Raw genomic sequence first — 18,897 nt, 5'->3', positions numbered from 1 at the left:
TGACATTCCATCAGTGCTGGTACATATACACACTGTGGGAAGATAGAGAGATGTAACCTATTGTTATATGGATCATTTGCAAAACATTCATATTGGGACGCTTGCTAGCAGCGTTGCATGTGACAAAAAAATTTTTTTTCATCTTAGCAAGTTAATATGAATTTATTTTTGTTAGGGAAATTCTAATTTACAGATTTTCATAGAGAAGCTGAAGATTATTCATGGCGAGGAATGCCTCTTAGCTTTTGTATGCAGTGTTCTTGTAGCCATGTTGGTTCCAGGATATTAGAGAGACTAGGTGGGTGAGGTAATATTTTTTATTGGACCAACTTCTGTTGGTGAGAGAGAGAAGCTTTTGAGCTTACACGGAGCTCTTCAGGCCTGGGAAACTTGAAGCAGGTTTTTTCGGGGTATTTGGGTGGCTTATTTCATGATGCAATCTGCTTCTCTCGTGGAGTGGTGGTGGTGGTGGTGTTGTTGTTTGGTAAATGTTGTTTTGAGTGAGTTAAGGTGTATATACCAGAGCATATTCTGTGGTATCTGTGTGCCTGGCTGTAGATAAGAGATTGTTTGGGGTGGTTATTGGATCTGCAAAGATAGGTGCCTCTCCGCCCAGGCCTAGCCTGGACCTGCAGTGACTAGGGGAGAGGAACCTATCCCATGGTCCTGCCCCTGGCCCCAGCCCGAGCCCCAACCCCAGAACTGCCACAGCGGGGAGAGGTGCCTCTCTCCCCCCAGCCCAGGTGTTGCTCTGGGGGGAGAGAGCTGGGGGAAGTCCTCTCTCCCTGCTGTAGCCCTGGGGCAGCCTGTACCCCCAGTCAGAATCCTCAACTCCCCCTCCCCCACACACCCTAGCCCTGTGCACCAGACCTGAGCCTCATCCCACACTCTGAACCCCTTGGCCCCACCTCCGCCACATTAATTTTGTTTTGTGCACCAATAAGGAGGTGATGCGTCACACATCACCTCCATATTGGGGCACAAAACAAAATTTATTCTGCCCATAGGTGGGAAAAATTAGAGGCAACACTACTCCAGACTCTCTTGAATCATGATGATCATGGTTGTTGTCCTCAGGAAAGGGTGAATTCATATTTTCCATTACCTGGATGACCACCTGCTCAAGGTACCATCATTCTAGCTTGGCCAGAGCCACCTTCCCCGGGCCATTCTGTCTGTAACATCAAATACAACACTTCCAGGATTTTTTTTGGATCTTACACAGAGTTAGATTCCGTGAGCCCGTGGCCCAGATGTTATTGTATGACCGTAGTATGTTATATTTTCTCACCCAAACTTTACAAGGACAACATGTCTTCTAAGCTCTAGTTTTGGACAAAATAAAGCCCCTCAAATCAGCTTACCTAAACCATGGTCACCTAAGAATATCAATGAAGTTTAATGTTTCCAAATTTATCCAGCTATCTTGCAGTTTTCAGAGAAATCTTTGATTCTACAGACTCCTCTTGGTCACTCTGCTCTTGTCTCAAAGAACTCTTTCCCCTTTCAGCCTATAATTTTGTTAGAGCTTCTCTAATGGTCCATTATGGTTCTATGTGGCTCAGAATCTCAAAATTAGTAAAATCTCAACTTCTGAGTGTTTACAGACATGGAGTTGGGATTAGTAAAGTAAAGTATCTTTTATTTACAGTATGTACAGTACAGTATGTACAGTTACTACAGAAAATAGCTTTGAACAGTTGCTAAAGGAAACCTATTGGGTGTCTATAATCAGCACAAACAGACTTTCAGTGCTTATGCACTTATTTTGTTTGTATCCTGTACATAGTGTAAGCTTGAACTCCTCTTCACAATACACCTTTTGTTTGATATGATTGCATGCTCCAGGTGTCGCTTAAAACTGGGGAATGAGCCTCTCTGGTTGGTGCCTGCCCACTTTAGAATGTCTTAGGGGGTTTTCAGTACCAAAGGGGCTCCCTTTCTTAAACACGAATGACCAAATTTATCCCTGGTGTATCTTTGGTGGAGTTAACCAAGGAACTCAACTATCCCAAGATTCTGCTCTCTGCTGTTAACTTCCATGCAGACATGAATATTTTGCAAAAATTCATTGTTCTACAAATGGTGACACCTCCCAAATACACTGTAGTATTGATTTGTCTCAGTGACTTCCTACATGAGCTAATTTGTTTTAATTTGGGAGATTTCTGCAATATTTTAACTTGTTTTGATGCTTTCCTTTTCACCTTGTGTAAAACTTCATTAAATGTATGAATTTGATAGTTTTACATTTTATGGCATAATAAATTTGGGATGAGAAGTAGAATGCATGCTCTAGATCTTAGTCTTTGATCTAAATATTGATGAACTTTGTGCTATGTATTAAACTTCCTTTACGAGATAACCCATTTCTAAACATATGTGACTGCTTTAATCAAAGGTTATGTTAATTAGTTTATCTGTCAATGCTACTTTTCTCTTACTCTCCCCGTTAACTTATCATTGTATGTGGTATCAAGTCTGTGAATCCAACTCCTAGATTATTTCAGTCAAGATCTTGGAATCAACCAAGAAAGTGATTTTAAGGCTGGAGATTGGTGAGGCTACATGGCAGAGACTTTAAGCTCCTAATGTTTTAACTTGAGTAATTCATCTTCCAGTCCCCAGTCCTCCTACCTCTTGGTACCTAGAACACTGTAGAATCCACTGAAGTCCACGAATCTTAGGAAACCAATTATCTCTTATTGTTTTAGCTGTCCTAATATGACTGTTAAAGGAAAATATTTTACTGCTTTAGTAAAAATTTCCAGAGGCTTTCTCTTTCCACTATCCTTTCCTTAGGTATTTTTTACTTCTTCCAGGAAATATTTAGTCTTTCAATATAATTTTCCTAGCAGCTTTGTACTGTTCTGTTTTCTTAAAAATGTCATACTCTTCTAGTACGCATTTTTTCCCCCCAGCTGTTTTCAAACTGCACAAATATTGTGTTTAATCAGAGGTTCCTAAGCTGTGATCTGTGGAACGCTTGCAGGTGGTCACATGTTGCTTGTTCCTTTTCCATGCTTTCATCTGCTAAATCTTATGAAAAGATATCTAAAAATACATGCATATTTTTTCATTTAAGAAACTGCTGTAATTGCCACAGGGATCTTATATAATTACAGATGTGTAGGGGAGGTGGTTCATGCCCCTATCTCATGAACCTCCTTTCTCCCATTCACAGCCTTTTTATATAAACATGGTTCCCACCATGGAAGTTTGTGATTTTTTGGTAATCAGTATGTCTGGAGTTATCAAAAGGGAATATTTAGAAAATGAAGATAGGAGGCAAGCAAAGTAGTACCTTTGCATTAGAATGCTCTTTAATTATCCATAACAGCCTAATTTGTTGGCATCAGGTTTGCCCACTGACTGTGGTCATCTGTTTTTTTTTCCCCCCTCCATGCTACAATTCTTCTGTTTTGGTTTGTCCTTTCCACCACCATTTTACATCAGAAGTCTATTGAGATCAAGCAAACATCCAAAAGTAAAACGAAATGCTTACCTCTGGAATGTTTCCTAATCTTGGACTCTGGCATGACTTCAGAAGGGGATAGGGTGGTGTAGAGAAAGGACTCTGGATCCCTGGCTTCCTCAGCATGCTTCACTGAAAAGAGGAGAAAAAAGGGAAGGCCAGTATCGGATCTAGGTCATTTGAAAGAGGTCCCATTTGCTATTTGCTACACCTCTGTTTTTTCTCTTCACATTTAGTGTTTCAAACTATCAGATCTCTTACGTTAAAACAGGATGCAAAAAAATAGTTATGAACCTTGCTTTACCAATCTAGAAGCAAAAGTTGGATAATGGAAAAAATTCACAGGCGCTTCTATTTTTTAAACGAAAAAGGGGTTGAGATCACCTAAATTGTTCCACACATAAAATTGGGTTCTGAGACTAAAACAAAAAGTGGCTTGGATACAGTACTGTTTGACTTTCCATGAATTTTGTTTTATTAAAGTAACTCTGTGGGTTCTGCCTTGGCAATTATTGTTAGTAGGGACATGCATCTGCAAGTGCTATGCACACTCAACTCCTGTTGTTTTTACTAGGACCTGAGGCATCTCAGAGCCTTGCAAGATCAGACCATGCATGTGTTTATTAATAGATTTTTGTGGACATAGTACAATAGCATTATCTGATCAGATGTGAATATGGAATGTTGTCTAGTGATTACAGCATGGGGCTTGACATTCAAAGTCTGGGTTTTATTGACTTCTTCGGTGGCCTTGAGCAGTCACTTAACTTGTCTGTGCCTCTATTTACACCTTTGTGAAATGGGAATAATACATACCAATATAACAGTGATGTTAAGTCTTAATGTTTTAATTGCTTTGGTATTTGAATGTGCTCTGGAAACAAAAATTATAATAATGATTTAAGAATAAAAATTAAAGCTTACAGAATTAGACCACGTTTTCATGATTCTTTGAACATTTTGCAAATTGTTCAAACTGTACAGCACACAACTTAGAATAGCACACAACCAGATTTAATACACAATATATGGATAGTTTGGGTACTACTGTTGCACATTAATTTAATAATGGTTAAAACCAGCAAGACTTCAGTCTTGAGGCAACTTCGGAGCTAATGGAAGTGGTGAATTTTTTGTTTGTTAAATGTAATCTACTCCATACCAGAGCCAAATTTATTTTTAAATTTATAATTTACACTAAATCATTATACAAAATATTGATAACAATTATAAAAAAAATTCATAACCATGTTTTTAGCTGTCTTTCAAAATATCTTTAGAAAAAACAGATTTACACAAATTTCAGTGTTCTGTTGTATTGTAATTGTTCATAAGAATAATTAAATAAAAATTAAATTGCATTCAACTGTCTCGGATCTAATAATCTGTTGGATCAATATCAGAATCATTATCTAGATTGAGACCTGCTTTTCTTTAAATTGAAAAACAAAGGTTTTTGCATAACCATAATAAAAGTATAATATTTTTTGGCCTTAAACCTAAGCTTGGAAAGAAATTAGAAAAACAGGAAAAAATGAATAGCCAATTTTTCCTTAGGGAGCAGCAGTTTTTTATATCTAGAATTACTTTTAGAAATATTTGGAAATATATTTTGACTGGCTAATAATCAACTTTATTTTGATAAACTAACACTGGATAGTGAGAGGACATAACTGTTACAGTGATGACACCACTAGAATTAGAGAGATTGATCTATAGATTTAAGTACTAAACCTTTATTAATTATATATTTCAATTGTAAAAAATAAATAAATAAATAAATTAGAAAACCAAAATAAAATAGCCAGATACAAGTGGCATAACCATTTTAGAGCTTAATTAACATACTTGGTTAGTACGTTAGACATGGAGAAAGAATTATCGACTCTCGCATCAGAACTACAGTGGTGTTCTACTGTTTCACCTCAATTGCTGATCTGGGCAATTTTATTAGCTGCTGTATCAACATGACTTTTGCCAATTGAGTATTTTACAAACAAACACAGCCCTCCCTAGGGTTGGGAAGGTGAGTTCTTCCTCCAGAGAACCCAAACTCACTCAAGAGAAGTGCCAGTTTAAAGTCAAATAGACAAACTGCAAGTCTTGTAATAAAGTTTAAAAGAAACAGACCCTTACCAGAGTTCCTTCCTCCCAACTATTCCTGAGTTTCCAGACTCTCCCCAAAGATCTGGTGATTAAAGTCAAAAGCAAACAAGTAGAGTTCTCCCTGACTCAGAAGGGCTGTTGGCATCTTCAACCTCCCTCTTATAAGGGAGAAGATAACTGCTACTATCTTGCCACCCCCTTTCCCATTACGGTTTGCTGTGGAGGCCTACAAGTCTCGTCATCCTCTGGGACTTGGGACTGCATTTCCCAGGATTCCCTCTGACGAAAAGTGTAGAGAGCCCTGACTCTCTCACACTTCAAGGCTGTGGTCCTCTGCCCTAGACAGAGTCAACAGTCTGGGTTCTCTCCCAAGCCACAAACTGCCACCACAGAACAACTTTCCTTCTCTCAGTGATGATTTCCCTTGTCCCACAAGTCTGTCTTGGATGGCTCATAAAGCATAAACATTCTTTACAGCAAATAGACAAACAAACAAATTCAGGGGAAGATCCCACTGTTAAAATTCTAAAAGCAAGGAATAGGATGGGATTTCTCACTCCGAACTCCTGGACATCACTTCCAGTGACAGTGAGTAATGAGGGTAATAATGTCCCTAGCATTTAGAATTCAACCATTGGTAGATGATTGTTTGAACATCTGTTTGACATTAAAATCCTATGCCACACAATTTAGAATAGAACATAACCAGATTTTATATAGACATTGTGGGTGCTACTGTTACGTTTTAATTCAAAGCTGGTTAGGCAAGACTTGCCTGGAGACTGAATAAGAGTCAATTTCTGAGGTAATTGAACTGTGGTGAATTTTGTTCATTAAATGTAATCTACAGGCCACATCAAGACCACTAAACCTATTTTACTTATGACTGCAGGCATAGTACAAACACCTGGTTATCTTAAGGGGAGGTACTATTTCTTTAAAGGCTTTCATTTACGGAGTGGATTTTTTTTATGAAAAAAAGTAAAGGCAAGTTTTAAAGCCTTATGGCATGAAAACACGATATATAGTACATCTGTCAGTTGTGTTTAAAAGTATATAATGTTGGTTGACAAAAATATATTTGAAAAACCTGTTCTAACATTGAAACTTTTCAGATTCGAAAAAGAGTATTTTTCTACAAACAAGCAACTAAATGAAGAGATTGAGGAAAAGAAGAAAGTAATTACACATCTCTCTGAGAGACTCCAGGATAATGAAAAAAGTTGCAAAGAATTACAGGAGGAACTTGCAAAGGTAAGAGAGAAGCCCTGTGGCACTTGCTTTATTGGACCAGCAGATGACATTGTATATTTTACTATATAAAAAGCTGAAGAATGTTATGAAAATGATTTGATTGCACTGTAGGCCTAATCTAAGGGTATGTCTACATTTAAACTGCTACAGAGGCACAGCTGCAATGGTGCAGCTGCATGGCTATAGCGCTTCAGCCTGGATGCTACCTACACCTACGGGAGGGGTTCCCCCATTAGCATAGTTAATCTACCTTCCCCAGAGGTACGTCAACAGAAAAACTCTTTCATCGTCCTAATGCTGTCGGCAGCGCAGGTTAGGTTGATGTAGCTATGTGTCTCAGGAGAGTGGGTTTTTCACACCCTAAGAGATGTAGGTGTGCCGATTGCAGGTTCCCTGGTATAGACCAGCCCTAAAGCTCTGCCACTGTCTTGCTAGTATGGCTTTGGGCAAGTTACTTCACCTCTGTGCCTTAGGCTATGTCTACACTATACATAGCAGGGAGGGTGCCTTCTGGTTCTTGCTGCTGAGAGGAATCATGCTAGTCAGTGAGCTGCAGCAAGGGTCTGCATCAGAACGATCAGCAGGCTTGTTGCAGTCAATTAAAGAAAAGGGAAACTTGGTAGGAGGAACATATATATATATCTCCAACCATGAGGAACACAGTCCCAATTTGATTACTTTCCCCACCCTGGATTTTATGCTCAGACCTTTTCAAGCATAAAGTCACAGAACAGGACTTTACTGTAACAGGGTTTAAAAGAGAACTAGATACATTCATGGAGGTTAAGTCCATTAATGGCTATTAGCCAGGATGGGTAAGGAATGGTGTCTCTAGCCTCTGTTTGTCAGAGGATGGAGATGGATGGCAAGAGAGAGATCACTTGATCATTACCTGTTAGGTTCACTCCCTCTGGGACACCTGGCATTGGTCACTTTCAGTAGACAGGATACAGGGCTGGATTGGACCTTTGGTCTGACCCAGTATGGCCATTCTTATGTTTTATGACTTCCACCACTCATGCAAATCTTTGGATTTCTTGCATTGCTCTCTTGTCTGCTCATTCCAATGTTTAATACTTTACTTCTATCATTACTTCTCCCTTGTCTTTCTCCCACTTGTCTCAAAATTGTATTAGTAGGCCACTGCAGGTATAACTGCAAGAGCTCATAAGGGGACGGGAATGGTAAATTACTTATTTCACTTTTGTCTAACCCCAGCAAACAAACTGGTCACAAGTGTTTTTTTTTAAATAAACCAAATGGTTGATGATCCCTGGGTTTGTATTTATGTAGATTATTTATGACTCAAATAAAACATAATATTGCTGAGTCATATTTCTTATTCAGAGTGCTAACAATGCCCCTTCAAAAACTGGTAAGCTAATAAACCTGTTTCAGCAAAAACTTTACTCTGTACCCTCCTGGATTGGCTGTTTCAATGGAGTGTTTCCTCCCAGCTCCTCTCTTTCCTAAGAAGAGACCATCTTCTTCCATCTAAGGTCAAGGTACTAAGGGACACTTGCTCTAAATTAAGCCATCCTCTCTAAACCCCACAGAACCCGTAAGATAGGAATGCAACAGTGCCTCGTTGGCCACTGCCAATAGCTGGCTGATGTTTATTAGTGTAAAATTAGAGGCGGTGAGCTGCTGGCTGTGATGATTCTCAATGGAACCTGGATAAGTACATACGCTCGCCACATCATATCTCTCTCTTGCTCTTTTTTTCCTCCTCCTATCTCCCTTTTTTTTTTACTTTGCTTAGGAGGGTGTAAATTACACGTATATGCTTTTTGCCACTTGAGAGGTTAAGACTTCGGAAGAAAATCCTGAATATAGTTTATGGTAAAGCAGAAAGGAGCCCTCAAAACTAGCATTGCAGTATGACTGCAAGGGACATATTGGTTAGGTGGAAAAAGCTGCTGAGTGACTCAAAACCTCAAGACTGCCTTGACAAGGCAGAAATATGCAAGCCATCTTTTAAAAGGCTTGTTCAGGAGAGGTATTCAAAGCCCCTTTCTGGATTAGATTTTTTTTTTTTAAACTCATCTTAGTATTTTTCTCTGAAGACTTTTGTTTTTTATTTGAGAAGCTGGAATAGGTAGAGTGTGGTCTTGTTTTTTTCATGCTGAAGAGTTTTTATCATTTTTGTTGTTTAAAGCAGAAAGCTCTGGCTAAAAACTGAAATGTATATGATATATTTTGTTACCAAGCTGTCCTTTTTCTGAACTGAAATTGTCAGTGGGAGAAATGTTAATACTTTTAGTCTCTTGTATAATAATTACCGGTCCTTTCTCTCATTCTTTTGTTTTAAAGTTAGACCTTCTCAATGTCTATTTTTTTCAGACTCAGATAATCTCATTCTATGGTTTCCCACTGATCTGTCTAATACAATGATTTTGTTTTAAAACATTTCAGGAAATATTACCAAACATTTAAAATATTTTAAGGACAAACTCTTGGGTTTTGAAGTAACTTGTGTTGGAACCAAGATCATTCTTTGGAAACTTGTATATTAAAAAGAACATTTGTCTTTATGGCTCCACTGCATATAAAGTAAAGCAGTTATGCTGCTTTTAATTTAAAAGTTCAGCATGTTGCAAAAGTCTGCCACAAATCTGCATGGATCAAATGTGATAGAATCTGTTAGTACCAGACAGGATTGCCTGGGCAATATTCAGTATGGGCAAGATCTCAAGATTTCCTTGTGTTATTGTTAGGGAAACTGTTTTCAGACTTGTTATTCTTTCCAACTAGTGTTTTAAGAATTTAAAGTTTGAAGAATAAGACTTTGGAAGAATGGGTATATACATTGTGGTTCAGAATTGGCTTTAAATCGAAATGGCTCCATCTCTATTCTTGGCCTCTTAAAAAAATAACTTGTGGCTAGAATTGTTTTTCTGAAGCTGCTTTTGGATTTCAATTCCTGCCATCTAGCACCAGATAAACTCTAACTTTTAGTTGTTGAAGAGAAGGGGAAGTTGAAGCTTTTTATTTTGTGTGGACGGAGTTGTGAATGTACATAGTGAAGGTTCTGGGAATTTATCATTTTATTAATAAAGTATATTAGGAAACAGAGTGAACTTTATTTTCTAGTGCAAACTTACTTTAATGAGAACATTTAAACATCCACCTCTACCCCGATATAACACTGACCTCGGGAGCCAAAAAATCTTACCGCGTTATAGGTGAAACTGTGTTATATCGAACTTGCTTTGATCCACTGGAGTGCGCAGCCCTGCGCCCTTCCCCTCCCCCGAGCGCTGCTTTACTGCGTTATATCCGAATTCGTGTTATATTGGGTCACGTTATATTGGGGTAGAGGTGTTTATGTTCCTGGATTTTTCAAATTCCTCACTAAAATGTTGATATTATTTCAATAAACATTTTTCCCGTGTTGGTATGTCAGAATCTCCAAATATTATATATGGCTGAAAGAATGCTTAGCTGCTTCTAGACTATTAAGAATTGAAGGTCGTACCATAAGTCACTGCAAAGGTACTTCCTGTAGATTGACAATATCTGATTCTGTAACAATGAAGTCAAATATGTTGATAAACAGAGTATAAAACATGATTAGTTAATGTTTGTACCATGTTTTGAAGATATGAAGTGCTATATAAATGCAAAGGAACAAATTCTGCTCTCAGTAATGCTGATATTAATTCAGAAAAAAAGTTACTTATTCTATTCTCTGCTGGACGTGTCCAAGATTTTGTCGGGTTTTTAAAACTTAGGAGGGGGCATTCTTATTCAATTGAAGAGTCCTGCTGACTACAAAAACCAATCTAGCATAATTCTTGTTTCTTTTATCCTAACGGAAGCGATCCTCTGGAGTTATAGAGTACCTACAATACACACATACTTGTTGCTCTATTATTTAGGCTCTGATTCAGAAAAGCATTCATATTCAGGATGACATGTTCAAAGTTGTCCCATAGAGGTTAAGTACATGACTAAGTGCTGTCCTGCATAGGATAGACTTAACTGCTTGTTTAAGTGCTTTTCTGAATCGAAGCCTTAGTGAAAAACAGAGGTCTCTCAAACAGAGATGGACAAATTTTTGAAGTTGTGCATCTAAATTGCACCTGAAAAATATATGTAATTGCATGTACAAATGGTTATTTATTCAGGTAAAAAATTGCATGTGCAGATGTGGGACTTGTACTTGTAATTTGTACACATGAAATGTTAACTGGTAAAACTTAAGGAGCCACCTTTGGGAAATTTTGCTATATAAAACCAATTTTAGTGTAATGATTTCTTCTATCATACTGTTCTTCCCTACAGGTGTATCTTGGGTTTGTAGTGCACTGGCATAAATCTCCAACCAAAGTTGCAGCCATCTTGTGGAATTTTAGTTTAGGTGGTTAACTCTTAAAAAGTTTGATGTATAAATACATCAAATATTGTATTACTTTCTTACTCAATGCTGGGATTTTCCAAGGAGATTGAGGGAGTGGGGAGCTGAGAGCCCCGGCAGCAGCCAGGCTCCCAGTAGGGAGTAGGGGGCTGAGAGCCCGGGCTCTCAGGCCCTCTCACTGTCCCTCTCACTGCTCCTGGTGAGGATGCGCACCACTGACAGAAAGAGGAAGTGTGGACATGAAAAACCACAGTAATTACTGTGGTGGCTGTAAGTTGAACTAACATAGGTCGACTTTAGTTTGTAGTGTAGACATGCCCTAAATCCCTCCTTCATGTGGAATCCCCCTGAATTTCTTGTCCTCTCACACGAGAGACCTAGTGTAGCTCTGTTGCGTTTACTCCTTCCTCAACTAAGGAATTTCCTACGGAGCAGCACTGGTCTTAGAACTATTGCTTCTAGTTGCAGATAGGGATGCCAACTTTCTAATTGCACAAAACCGAACACCCCTTCCTTGCCCCTTCCCTGAGGCCCTGCCCCTTCTCCAAGGCCCCACCCCTGCTCACTCCAGCCCTCTGTCTCTCGCTTTTCCCTACTATCACTCACTTTCACCGGACTGGGGCAGGGGGTTGGGGTGTGGGAAGGGAGTGTGGGCTGCGGGTGCAGGCTCTGGGGTGGGGTTGGGCATGATGGGTTTGGGGTGCAGGAGAGGGCTCTGTGCTGGGACAGGAAATCGGGGTGTGTGGGGGGGATGAGGGCTCCAGCTGAGGTTGTGGGCTCTGGGGTGGGGCCAGGGATGAGGAGTTTGGGGAGCAGGAGGGAGCCCAGGGCTGGGGCAGGGGTTGGAATGTGTGTGGGGAGGAGTGGGGTGCAGGCTCCAGGAGGGAGTTTGGGTGCGTGAGGGACTCTGGGCTGGAGTAGGTGGTTGGGGTGTGGGAGGGGGTCTGGGATGCGGGGTCCCAGCAGCACTTACTGCAGCTACCAGGTCCCTGTATCCCCTAAGTGCATGGGCAGCCAGGGAGGCTATGCATGCTACCTTCATGCCACCCCCACAGCTCCCATTGGTTGCGGTTGCCGACAAATGGGATCTGTGGAGCCGGTGCTGGGGGCGGGAGCATTGTGCCGGAGCCTCCTTGGCCACTCATGCGCCTACGGGCCACAGAGGCCTGGCAGCTGCTTCCGGGACCCACACGGAACCAAGGCAAGTAGGGAGCCTGCCTTAGCCCTGGGTCCCCAATACACCACCGACCGGACTTTTAATGGCCCAGTCGGCGGTGCCAACCGGAGCCACAACGGTGCCTTTTTGACCAAGCATTCCAGTCAAAAACTGGACATCTGGCAACGCTACTTGCAGACTCAGTATTCAGAAAAATATCTTTACAAGCATAGGGACTAGAAACATTTTAAAAAATGTAAATGAAAGCTTAGATCTTGCAAAAACTGGTGGGAGCATCATGAATACACCCAGCCTGACCTCTAGTGTAGAACCTTACTCATTCTCATTAAGAACATGCATTAGGAAACTGAGAAACCCTTTGGTATATTCTCTGCAGGGCACATTCACATCTATGCTTAGGTTTTCCACTTTGCAAATTTAAGGAAAAAAAATCATAGGCTGCAATGATGAGGGAGAGGGAACTGGAACAGGAGTTGGAAAGGAAGGAAACTAAATTGTTTGTATGTAAAATATAGAAGATCTGGCTAGTTTAAGGAATTTCCTTTTGATCTTTACTGCAATTGAAAAATAGATACTGAAATTGGCATGGAGACTTATGGACACAGTTAGCAAATGTGAGTACAGAGAAACGATGAAGGCCGAATGTACTGACTAAAATGTGGTGAATTTAAAAAAATGGAAGGCTGAGGGGGGAAAAAAGTACATTTGTTTAGGCGTGCTTATAAAAAGACTTTTCTGTGGGCTAGATTCAGTATGACCTTGTCTGCACTAAAGTGGCTTATATTAAAAATAAAGACTTTCTCTTACTGTGATATTGACCATACTGTTATATTTTCCTATTGATAGTGTGCACTGTAAGGTAAATCCTTCTAATGTATTTGCATCCTGTGGAAAAGATAATGCTTTACAATATATTTGTATTGGCGTTCTGCAAATACAAGCACTTGTGTATATATGGATTTCAGTTGTGTTGGAAATTCTTTGTGAAGTGTATTACAAACTATCACATAAGGAAACCCATGTAAATGCTACAGGGGACCTAACACTGAAACGCACATGAATAATATATTAGTAGATATACAGCACATATAATTAAAATTGAAACAGTAAAACACATTTTATAAAATATTTAAACTGAATAGGGGAGAACACAGCAGAAAATTGCATATATTTGTCCTTGTTTGCCAATGATATGCTATCAGCTCATAAGAGAGCTTTTTGGGGGCCGACATTTCCCACATTGGAAAAACTGATTGGATCCTTGGATAAGTAGTAGTGTGTTGGTCTGTATGTAATTGACAATATAGTAGAATTTTCTTGGGGCTATGGAGAGTAAACTTCCTGTGCTATGAACAAATGGGAAGGAAAATTTATTCAAATAGTGAATCATAATTTTAGCTCAGAAGATAAATAATGAGTAACTGGTCAGGATCAGAAATAGGAGATATGGACCTTCTTTCTTCACCACCCCTTTATTACAAGGATGTTATGAAAAGGGTACTTTTAATTATTGCTTACTTCTGACTTAATCCTTTCCCACTTGTTGTCCAGACAGATGTCATTTTTTGACTATGGACTTCTTTAATTGTAAACTCTTTGGCAGAGACCATGTCTACATATTCATTTAGACAGGGAATAGCACAATGGCCCCATTCTTGCTGAGGCCTCTGGGTGCTACCATAATATAAATATTTGATTATAGTCATCTGGAAGCTTCAGTAGCTTTCAGAAGTACTCCTGTGCACCTGAAACTCCCATTAGATACAAGTACACTGTAATAAAAGACCCGCAGCATAGCCACAGCTCTGAGACCCTCCTCCCTTGTGGAGTCTCAGAGCCTGGGCTTGGACTGAAGTCCAGATGCTGACCCAGCACCTGGGTCAGCTGACCCAGGCTCTGAGACTTGGTGCCACAGGTTTTTTTTATCACAGTGTAGAAATTCCCATTGTTTCTCATGTAGGACTGAGCTCTTAAATGCTACTATATGCATATGTAGCATATGTTTTAAAAATTAAGTAACTAAAGTTAGAGGGTTCTTTTGGCAGATTAATATTTAACAGAATATTAATATAATATACTCAGGGAATGTCTTCATTACAGAGCCGTGACTGGTCTAGCTATGCCGATATAGCAATGCCGACAGTTTGTGGCAAACAGCATAAGCCAACAGGAGTTCTTCTGCCAGCAAAGCTAAACCACCTCTCCAAATGACACTAGCTATGTCAACAGAAGCACTCTTATTTTGGCATAGTTGTATCTATAAAACCGGGGTTTTTGTCGGCATAGCTGTGTCAGCTAGCAGTGTGATTCCCCCCACACACACACACACCCCCTCAGCACTCCTAGCTTACATAGTTGTGCCAGCAAAGCTTTGTAGCATAGGCTAGGCCTTATATTCTACTGAATCTGGATGTACCAGAGTCAAGTAAGTGAGATGTGCTTAAAGTTAAGTGCATCCACAAATACTTTGCTGGATTGAGGCCTTAGTATTCCTGTGAATATCCCAATATAGCCTAATGACAGTGAATGGCAATGGCTCTTGCTTAACTTATACAGTATTAACAAATTTAAGCTTAATTGTCAGAGATCGGGACATGGGTGATCATGCCTAGTGGTTGGAGCAGGAGTCGGTAGCCAGTAATAGGTGTCCAGGGTCAGAGCCAGAGTCAAAGTCCAAATGCCAGAGCCGAGGGTCAGAGCCAAAGTCAGAATTCAGGAATTGGAGTTGAGCATCAGAGCTGGGTTACCTTGAGTGAGACAAAGCAGGGGCAGGATAAGGTCCGAGGCAAGGACAGGACTGGGTCAGAATTAAAAGTAGGAGAGGAGTGGGACTGGAACAAGGTGGGAGCAAGTCTGGGGCAAGCAGGCTCAGGAGCTATCACAGCCATGTGCAAATGTTTTGAGCAGCTGCTGAACTGCTGCTGCTGGGCTTAAGAGCTAGTCAGCTGACTCTTCCCATCAATGAGGTGGTGCAGCCAAGCAAGCAGCCTAGGGCAGGCCAGCTACACTTGTTAAGCTCCCCAGAGACTTGCTGTGCTGTGGGCTCTGAATCATTCCTGACCTTAATGAGTGCATATTTGGCCAGTGTCAAGTGCTTAATGTGCTCCTGAACTAAGTGTGAAATATTAAATTCACGTTTTATTAATATTCTTTAAAATATTTTTCATATGAAAAGAAAACATGTCATATGGTACCTCAATATTTGTAACTACATAGTAAGTTTACTTATCTAAACTCTTGCAATTACAAATCTAGGCCCTCCTTCATGACTGCAGGATCTGCTGCACAGAGAAGGGTAAAGTGTGATATGAGGTGTGGATGGAGGGTGTGGCCACAGGACCTACTGCTATGCTGATCCTCCCATTCTTCTCCAGTGATAGTGGAGTATGGTGCTAAATCAGCTGATGGGCTGAAGCAGCCTTTGTGGATTGTCTGTGCAACTATTAGATTGGCTTGTGGGAAGGGTGCCTCTCCCATTGATCTGCCCACTGCCCAGCCTGTCTACTCAAGTTGGATGCTGGGCTGCCCTTTGAAGAAGAAACAATAATCGATGTGACATAACTATTATTTGCAATTTTATTTTATTCTAAATCTTTTCAGACACTTTAATATTAAACTGGCCCTCGAAATAGGACCAGCCCTGTAGTTTGAACAACAGCTTACCCACAAGGTCCCCCAGTGAAAAGCTTATTGAAAGAAAATCCAGTGCTGGGAGTTGAAGTGTTCTCCATTATTCCATTGCTTCTGGGACGTCAATCTCAACAACTCTGCTTTCTAGTTAAAGAAACCACTATCTAGCAAGGAGAATATGTCTAACAATTGCACTTGGCAGCTTGCAACTACAATAGGTATGGGCTTTTCCAAAGCAGCAGATCCTTGATTTCCATCCCATCTTGTCAGAAGCATTGTGCCTTTCCGGATGTCCTTGCACAGTGCAACAATTAACTTTGTTGTTTGTGTACATAGGCAGCAGATAACGATTTTTATGGCAGGAAGAGAAAATTACTATACTCTTTTTGAAACTTTAATAATTCTGACTGCTTGAAGGGCCCACATACCTCTCCCCCGGTTTTTATCCGAAATGCATGTAAAGTCCACACTGAAACACTGTTTTAGCTGTTTGTACTGTCATGTTGTACCCACTTGATTTCAGGAAAAAGTAATGATGTGCAATGTGTCTTTTTGTATAATTTGTCCTACAGTAAAAATGTTAATTGTAACACAAGTCTTTTTTTTGTTTACCACTTTAAAATTTTTTTTTTCCTTCACCCATCCCCCTGTCAAACAAAGGCCAAGAAACGCCAGGCCTTCCTAACAGAGATGTGTGAAAACAATGTGAGAGAACTGGAGTTACTCTTGGACAGCTTTACTATGTCAAGCCAGCGGACAGCAGGTTAGTTGAAGGTATAAAATGACAGATGCATCTGTCAGTGTTCCAAAGTCACTACATTGTGGGAATTCTGCAGATGCCTCTTGCGTTCCCTCTTCTCAACATGCTTTGATTTGATGACATGATGAGAGCAGTTCTCACAGCAGTCAAGTGGCCTCACTAGCTGAGAAAGGGTGACAGGAATGTGGACCTGCTGTTGTCAGCCCAGAACTTGATTTACAAGTGCTGGGATCTATCTGATCGGTCAGAAAAGGGCTCTCTTGCTGTGCTCTAAATCCAACTGAGAAAAAAGTCCTTACAGTCTACCTGCAAGGGGAACAGATGTTTTGACTGAACTGAGCCAAATTCTGAGGCAACCTTCAGCAACTTAAAGGTCACATATTCACAAAGGTTATGTAGGACGCAGGATGTAACACAGTTCTCTTTATAGCAGTACTTTGTACTCTAACTGAGTTGCATTCATTTAATTTCAAACAGCACACCGGTAAATATTTTTCCGATTAGTATAGAAATCTGAAATTGAAGATTTAGCATCACTCTACCATATACATTATGTGGTATTATCTGTAACATATTACTCTACAATTGAGATGGGGACTGAGGATAAACAGGAATTATTGGGACACCATTAATTTGAAATCTAGTAAATTTATTTTTAAAAAGGGGGTAAAAGTAGTTTTAGGTACTACAGCTGACCGTCATTTCCCCTGTCAGTTTTTGTGATTTTTTTTTTTTTTTTTTTTTTTTTACAATCTTATGTTCTTCTTTAAAAAAAGAAAAAAATGTTTTTCTTTCTGGTTGGTGTATGGAACATGCACATTCCTATACAAGGGAACCAGTCAAACAAAGTATTCACAAAGTGCTGTCAAACTCACACAGTAAATGAACTGAATAAATAAAGAAATATTTTCCTCTAATCTTTGTTATAATAATCTTAGGAATTACAACTCTACCTCGATACAACGCTATCCTCAGGATCCAAAAAATCTTACAGCGTTATAGGTGAAACCGCGTTATATTGAACTTGCTTTGATCCACCGGAGTGCGCAGCGCCCCCTCGCCCCCGCTCCCCCCCCCCCGTGGCGCTGCTTTACTGCGTTATATCCAAATTCATGTTCTATCGAGTCACGTTATATCGAGGTAGAAGTGTACTTTTTACAAAAATAGGTAAAACATGTTGAGAAAAGTGGTTTATTTAAGTTCATGTTAAACCTAATGTGCTATGTGGTGCTATATAAATTATATCTGCATTTCTGCAATATCTAGCAACAAGATACATTGACGGATGATGTGGCAGCCTTTCATTGATTTCCCTCCCCCCCTTTATTTTCTCTGAATTTTTGGCCAAATAACGTTGTGACAGACTGATAATTTCCTGCAATATCCTGAATGAACTTTACTGAATTAACTTAAACGTTAATTAATTAGTTTTAACATCTTTGGAGTTCATTGTATTAAAAAAGCAATTGTGTATGCGTTATTGTGGAATTGTATGTATTTCCATCTGAAGGACAACAGGGGGTGATTAGACAAACTGACTCAGGTTGTAACATCTTCAAAGAAGCCACTCCCGTAGAAAGGTGTTTATATACTATTTTGAAGTGGATTCTCCAGGAACCATTGATTAAGAAAGGGGGTTTAGATAAATAGCCTGGCTGTAAACTAGCATATGGCCTTCTTCCTGATCCAGCAAATCCCTGGTCCACAGAGGGCCCCAATCCTTAGGGTAAGGCCGGAAGGACCGGGCCAGCCAGAATCCATGTTATGGTTGCAATTAATTCTAGTAATCTTATTAGCGTGAGTGTAGGTTCTTTTATTATTTTTAGTGTTTTCTCTGTAATGCTTTTTACCTCAAGAATGAAGTAGGCTTGCATAGAAATCTGTATGGTATTTATATCTGTAGTAGTTACACTTGTATCCATCCCTAAAGAGAAAGCAAGCAGGTGTCCTTGGGCAACCTGTCTGTGCTGGGAAATACAGTGAAGGCAGGAAACTGTGCAGTCTAGAAATATGCCAGTCAGAAAGGAGAGAAACCTGTATTTCCACCCAGAAAGGCAATAGTTGGGGAGCTGGAATCCCTGAGAGTGAGCGCCCTTGCTGAACCACTACGGGGAAATACATGTGCAGTTGCCCTG

At 40.0% G+C, this 18,897-nt stretch overlaps 1 protein-coding gene across 5 annotated transcripts in view; it reads left to right on the top strand.

Moving 5' to 3' along the window:
* The window catches only part of CCDC171 (coiled-coil domain containing 171), a 260,589-nt gene that overhangs the window by 55,316 nt on the left and 186,376 nt on the right, over positions 1 to 18,897 (top strand). For all 5 annotated transcript variants that reach the window (XM_034774120.1, XM_034774118.1, XM_034774119.1 and 2 more), the window contains 2 exons: positions 6,697 to 6,835; positions 16,663 to 16,765. In XM_034774120.1, the coding sequence (XP_034630011.1) occupies positions 6,697 to 6,835; positions 16,663 to 16,765 (242 nt within the window). The remainder of the gene's footprint in view (positions 1 to 6,696; positions 6,836 to 16,662; positions 16,766 to 18,897) is intronic.

The sequence above is a fragment of the Trachemys scripta genome, chromosome 6 (genome assembly GCF_013100865.1).
Source record: "Trachemys scripta elegans isolate TJP31775 chromosome 6, CAS_Tse_1.0, whole genome shotgun sequence".
Lineage (NCBI taxonomy): Eukaryota > Metazoa > Chordata > Testudines > Emydidae > Trachemys > Trachemys scripta.
The sequence above is the reverse complement of the archived record's forward strand: the minus strand, read 5'-3'. Positions and strand labels throughout refer to the sequence as shown.